Below are 7,500 nucleotides of genomic sequence, written 5' to 3'. Positions count from 1 at the left end.
CATGACGCCTGTTAGGCTATATTACAATTTTTCGGACAGAGACAACGCTTTTAACGGCCAGATACTCATTTTACACCTGAGTACAGTGAGAGAGTGTGAGTAAAGAGCCTTTTCCAAGGATTCAACTATGCGCCGAATGAGGCTCGAACCCAGGACCTTCCGATCCGAAAGCGAGTGTCATACCACAAGACCACATAGCCGCACCAAATAAGACATAATAAGGCGTTACTTTAGCCACACTTTCTCACCATACCAAAGTTTTAAATAAGTAAGCGGGCGGTTACACAAACCTGTTTATTATTACAAATTATTCGTAACATTGCGAAATCTTGGTTCCAATTTCATCTGTAAGTCATTAAAATATTAAAATTGAAAGCTTGACGCCGGATTTCAAAGTGCTATTTAATCCTTGTAAGATAGACTTGTTAAATAGATTCAATATTCTGACGTCACGTCGCCTAGCAACGGCGAGCAGCGTGGTTCTAAACAAAGAAAATCGGTAATTTTATTCTTCATGTTGGCTAGAACTTTTTCACATGTTATGTGATCAGATTGTATAAAAGTCAAAACATGATCAGATTTATAATGTTTTTCTCCTCTGGATACACTGTTATGCTCGTCGGAGAAGTATTTCATAAGGGCGTCCGCCATTGTTCCGATAGTTTAGAACCAGTTACTAAGTTACTATGCGTCAGTACGAGGGAAGTGACGTCATGACTGTGAAGCCTATTCACCCAGGCCCATGAGCTTGGCACGTGACCGTAAAGGTGAGGACAACTCTAGATTACGTTAGTGGATGAGATAATGTAATAACACACGGGTTACATAAAGGATAACACTTTTTTTCTCTGGCGTCAATAGGATTATCATTTATTATTCCTGGGTGGGGTTCCTGACCTCACATAGTGAGCAGGGAGGTACATACTGTGTCTTCTATCCTCCTATATCTGTTTTCCAACATGCTAAGTACACTGATAGTGTGCTCTTGGAATCTACATCTGTTCCCTATTTGAACCAATTCCCCTTTGTCTGCCTCATTCTTGGATGCTTTAATTGTAATTCTAGAACTTTTTACTATCCCATTTTCTTCCTTTTTACTGGCGATGATATGACCTAAATGTGTTGCAAGCGCCGTAAAGCCCTTAAAAACAAAAACAAAAACATTTCCTATCATTTATCTTGTTGTGTTCCCCAGATGATTTGGTTAACAACGTGTTCCAGATGATGGACGACAAAAACCTGGACTGTGAGGTTGTTGGAGGAGGCTTCCTGGACCACGAACCCGCCAAGAAATCCATCAAAATATATGGAAGATCTCCGGTTTGTAATACACACATACACACACACGCACACACACACACACACATATATATATATATATATATATATATATATATATATATATATATATATATATATATGTATATATATATATAAATAGTTCGAACATGACGTCACTCCGGTCTTTGTTATTGTTTTTTGCCATCCGCGTTTATGAGTAATGCTCACTGAACTGTATTAACCAGACTATAAACGTTCATGGATACACACAGTTTTGTGTGTTGGTCCGTTATACTTCCGGATGGCAATGTTATGAGCTTCTTCGCCAAGCGCATACTATATATATAATATATATATATATATATATATATATATATATATATATATATATGACCTACTGACTTAAGGCCTTTCGCTTCCTAATCGGGACGCCTCGGCTGCCTCTCTAATTATCCGTGTCATTTCCTTCCACTGTTCACGGTCTTTTGCTGTGGATTTTAATACTTTGTTATTTTGAAGGCGTTTTAGGTTTCTATTGAGGACAGTGTGAATTGACGGGGGTGGTCTACCTTGATATTTCTTGTGTCCAGATGGGGTGAAAAACGTATTCATGGCTTTATTAGCTGGTATATTTACATCTCTTCTGAGTATATGCCCAAAGAGCCGCCATCTTGCCTCCAGGATTAGAATGGATAAGGGTCTTTTATTGCATTTTTCACACAGTGTTTTATTGCTTATTTTAGTGGGGTATCGTATATTCAGGACTCTTTTCAGTTGTTTTCTATGGAATCTATCTAATCTTTGCTCATCGGTTCCAGTCAGTGCCCATGTTCCGCAGTTGTATATAAGCACGGATTTTACAAGGGTTGTGTATAATTTGATTTTAGTATTTAATTTTATTTTATCTTTTCTAATCCATATATGTATTAATTTAATTAATGCAGCCGTCGATAAACCTTTTCTTCTTTCTAAATCTTCCTTATCTCCTATTAATGATCCTACTTTTTTCGTGGCTCTCCATTCATCTTTCCATCATTGACAGTAATGTTACATCTGTGTTGTCAGTATTAACGTACAGTTGGTGATTTTGTAAGGATGTCATTTACATTGACTTGTTTGAGGTCGATAAAGTCAATGTCGTCTGCATATGCAATTTCCATGGGGAGTTCGTTTTCAAAAGGTAGTTGGGCTGAAGGAACAGATTTACGCACATCTTTTAAAGCGTTTTCTAGGTAAATGATAAATAAAACAGGGCTTAGGCTGTCTCCATGTGGTGTACCGATGTTACCAAGGAATTATTCCTTCTCTGAAGCACCGATTATTTTGGTCGTTATCAAGTTTTCACTTATAAGGAATCTGATTAATCTAACTTCATCTTCCATAATTATTCCTTTCATAATATTTAACAAGGATTTGCGATTGATAGTATCGAAAGCGGCAGACATATCTATTCCAGTTATAACCATTTCTATTATATATATATAAATCGTGCTATGATACAAATAGGGTGCGAAGATTGCTCGACATGTTTCATGCAGTCAATAAATCACTTCAATAGACAACAACACACAGTCCTGATGATGGCCATAAAGGCCTGAAACATTCATGTAGACTATAATATCGTGGTAAATACAATTAATAATACTGGTGATAATAATAATGGTGATAATAATAACAATAATAATAATGAAATAATAATATAATAATAATAATAATAATAATAATAATAATAATAATAATATAATAATAATAATAATAATATAATAATAATAATAATAGTAATAATAAATAATATAATAATAATAATAATAATAATAATAATAATAATAATAATAATAATAGTAATAAATTGATATTATAACAATAATAATAATAATAATAATAAAATAATAATAATAATAATAATAATAATAATAATATAATAATAATATAATAATAATAATATCAATGATATAATAATTTTAATAATAAATAATAATAATAATAATAATAATAATAATAATAATAATAATAATAATAATAATAATAATAATAATAATAATAATAATAATAATAATAATAATAAATAATAATAATAATAATAATAATGATAATAATAATAATAACATGAAATGTAATCAGTATGAAAATGAATGATTTAAAAGAAAATGCTATTTATTTATTCTTTTATTAATTTTCAATTTATTCATTTATTCTTTTATATAATATATATTTATTTATTTATTCATTTATTTACCTATTCATTGTCTTTTAATCTGTTTATTGTATAATCCTCTGTCCCCAGAAATATGGCCAGGCGGACCACTCCATCACACAGGCCCTTCTCTTACTCAAGTTCAAGGACTACGACCAGATTACATACAACAACGATAAAATGTAGAATTACTGACAGAGTGATCTTCCCTTGTTTAAAAATGAAAGAAATGAACATTTTGGGCCGGAAGTTCTTATCAGCGAACGTTGAATCAAATATGGAAACACGAAGCAGTACATGAACGTCTTTGTATAAACGATTATATATACATATACATTTGTTTAATTGAATGGAGCAACTTATATGTCTTCGTCCTCGTCCTATCGTGTTCAATGTATGTGTTGTTTGATGCAAGCGAGGGTTCACATCGTAAAACGCGTACCCTTGTGAAGAATATAGGTATTAAAATTGTCCCAACTATCGGGAGCCTCTGTGTTGTAATGGTAACACGTCTGACAGGTAATCAGAAGGCCTGAGGTTCGATCCCCAAGCGAGGTCGATTGATTTTTAAAAATTTTTGGGATGGTTTTTTTTCTTGTATTTTTTTTTCTTATCTTTCATACACACTTATTGTTCAGTTCTTTATATTTCTTTCTCAACATCAACATGAATATTATATGGATTAAAGGGATTTAAGTATCTCTTTATATAAAATAAAAGAAGAAAGCAAAAACAAGACAAAATAGGATAAAATTGATGATAATCTTCACTTGTAAAATATCTGAGTTGGGAATACACAAGTCGCCAGGGTTCTGTCGAGGTGAGGGTTGTCAGATAGTTAAATTGATACATAATTTGTATATTTTTTATTGTAACAAAAACTAAACCATGGTAACTGGTGAGGTTTTTAATATCGGCATGCAGATGTAGGCATCGGTGGTGTTATCGTGTTGATCTAGCATGTCCTCACATTGCTGTTGAGGTTGTTGTCAGCTACCTACCACGCTCTGAAATAACGCGTATTTAAAATGTTGGCCAACTAACTTCGCGGCGGTTATGTGTCTTGAACCCGTGACCTCAAGCAGTCGGGAAGAGAGAGAGAGCTCTAATAATGACTAGGGTTAGAGAAGATCTTTTTTGGGATCGTGGATAACTTATACCGTAGAGTCACACTCTCCCCGGCCAGGCGGAGTTGTCGTACCAGTAAGGTCGCAGGTTCGAACCCCCATCGCCGCCGCGAAATTTTTATTCTCTCTTGTCTTCTGGCACTTTCCTACTTACTTCAACTCTTGTTGCTACATACAGGGATAAATATTTTTTTCCGTTCTTCCTGTCCACCCAGAGGTGATTGGGTAGCTGGGTCTGTTAGACATGTCAGGAAAGTACTTTCCGTTAGACCAGCGTCCTTTCCCTTCTTCGTGAATTCCAAGGTTTGAAAGTTTTTGCAAAGATCAGGGTAATTTTAATCGATTGTTTTTTTGAAAGACATTTTCTGACCAAAATTTTAAATACGTGTTTTGGGGTTTTTCTTTCTTCAGAGATTGCATTTTAGTTTTATGGCAAAAGTCAATAATAAAAAAGGCATATAAAAATAGTATTGGGATTCTTGGATGGCTGTATCCTTCAATTCATCCATTCACCTTGTACGAATTGTCCAATGTTGTAAAAAGTAACTCGGACTGATAGACACACATTATTCTGCTGTGCTCTCGATCGATTAAAATGACTCTCGTCTTGCTATAAAAACCCTCTCAATCCTGGGACCTCACGGAACTTCAAAGAAATCCCAGGTTCGATAGGGTTTTGTTTTACACGTTGAGGGCCCTTTTAATCCACCGATATTTGGAGAACCAGTTTTCTGGCCAATGTTGTTCTTTATCCTAATTCCTATTAATACACAATCTTATGATATATCTCCAGCTTGTGAGTTTTGAACTTTGAATTTTATGTGTTGTTCCGTTATACGCACTTACTCTTTCATTTCACTATATGCATTATTATGACAATTATATTTTTGCATAAAGATGGCAACAAACCAGGATTTCTTTTGAAAAGGCGCTAACCTCTAAATTCATGAATAAAATCATTTATAAATTAATATAAACCATAAATAATTTTGTTTTTGAAAAGTAATTATCTCATCTCTAAATTGGCTAATATGTAACATGTTTTTTCTGCCTTCCCCATAAATAGTAATGCGTAATGATCTCAAATTTACAATAATTTTTTGTGACGTCAGATTACCAAGCGTTAAATTTGACTAAAAACTGGAATCTAAAAACATAAGAATCATTTCAGTGTTTTTGAAACCTATTTTTCAAACTTAAATACGGAATTTGAAGATATGAACATTTTTTCTTAATATTTTTTTAAAAAATAAGGTAAATTTCTAAAATTGCTAACCAAGATGTCATTATCTGAAAGATTGTTTATAACGTACATTCATATATTCTATGTGCGGCCACCCCATCATAGAATCAGAAAGTGACTCTGCATTTCCCCCTGTGCTCATCATATGAATTTATTTTATTATTTTATCATACTTGTTAAGTCAAGTCAGGAACTATAATGTTTAAATCTATCAAATTCATTTTTACTCCTATTTTCATTTATGTCAAGACAATTGGTTGGATGAAAATAATCCCTTGAAAATAAAATTTAATAGATAATCATAATAAAACTCTCATTTCCTCTAAATTATTATATTTACCGTTTTCTACCGTGTGCTCTCTGTGAACTTGCAATAACCATTTGTACCCACGGTTTCAAGGCGTCCAACCGAAAGGGTAGCAAGCAATTGCTATTGTCTGATTCACGCTAAAGAAAACAAGATACACTCCATCTTTATGAGAGATATGACTCTGATGGACTACTTCATTTCATTACATTTGGATTATATTTTCATGTTCATGTTAAGTGACATCATACATTGTGATTATATTTTCATGTTCATATTGAGTGACATCATACATTGTGATTATATTTTCATGTTCATATTGAGTGAATCATGCATTGTAAAGTATCTAGCCTAGCGTAGTTCTAAAAGAATTAGTAACTTGTAAAGCGCATTGAGAATGACAATTTCTGGGAAGTGCGCTTTATAAATGCCGTGTAATTATATATATATATATATATATATATATATATATATATATATATATATTCATATTCTATTTTTTGAAGCTACATAATATTATTGGCTATGCATTTGCAACGATAGATAAAGTCTAGAAAAATATACTATCATTATCATAGTTTGACAAATAAAGTTGACTTTTCTCATTGACTTGGAATTCAATATGCAATTGACAACAAATGTGCAATAAACAAAACAATTTAACAAAATTATGCCTGCTTTTCTTGGTTGAGATGTTAGCAATAGCATGAATAATTTCCATTTATTCATTGTTGATTATTCAGGATCTATTCTGCAAAATTATAGAAGTCCTTGGCGTCTGCCGCAATGAATTGCCTCGACATGAGAAACAGAGGTTTAATGTTTTGTTCAAGAAAACAAAATGGAGATACCAACAGTGGAAATCGAATTTGTGACTCTTGAAGTATGTTTAAAGCCTTACCCACTCGACCATTTCATTCAAAGGGCTTTGATAGATTTTTGATGGTAGTACACAAGTTGGCCGATTTCTTCTATTTTCTTTATCTTTCATTCTGTTCTTGTCTAGGAATCAGACAACTTCATTCTAACCATGGCCATCGCTTGTGTCCTTCGCTGAGAGGGAAACTAATATTAATATATTTTTGTAAGGAGTAGGGGAGAACGAAAGGTGAATTTGAAGGGTAAAAATACATTGACCTAATCTCGGAGGAATTGTGTTTAAGCCTTACTGACGGCATCTCGTGTTTTCATTGATGAATTTCTACTTCGAAGTCCAACAGAAGTAATGGAGGTTAAGCCATGCGATTTCAACTGAAATATTTATTTTTGAATATGACCCTCAGAAAACTGTGGTAGAATGAATTAAAGATGACTATAGCTTTATCACAATTATAACCCTAGGCAGATG

General features: G+C 33.0%; 1 protein-coding gene across 1 annotated transcript in view; it reads left to right on the top strand.

Moving 5' to 3' along the window:
* LOC144980175 (14 kDa phosphohistidine phosphatase-like) overlaps window positions 1–6,820 on the top strand; it is a 79,738-nt gene extending 72,918 nt beyond the window's left edge. The window contains exons 3-4 of the mRNA XM_078927750.1: window positions 1,196–1,320; window positions 3,566–6,820. Of these exons, the coding sequence (XP_078783876.1) occupies window positions 1,196–1,320; window positions 3,566–3,661 (221 nt within the window). The 3' untranslated portion in view covers window positions 3,662–6,820. The remainder of the gene's footprint in view (window positions 1–1,195; window positions 1,321–3,565) is intronic.
* The last annotated feature ends 680 nt before the right edge of the window (window positions 6,821–7,500 follow it).

This window comes from Berghia stephanieae, chromosome 9, assembly GCF_034508935.2.
Source record: "Berghia stephanieae isolate SIO BIC M18660-M18661 chromosome 9, UCSD_Bste_1.3, whole genome shotgun sequence".
Taxonomy (NCBI): domain Eukaryota; kingdom Metazoa; phylum Mollusca; class Gastropoda; order Nudibranchia; family Aeolidiidae; genus Berghia; species Berghia stephanieae.
The sequence above is the reverse complement of the archived record's forward strand: the minus strand, read 5'-3'. Positions and strand labels throughout refer to the sequence as shown.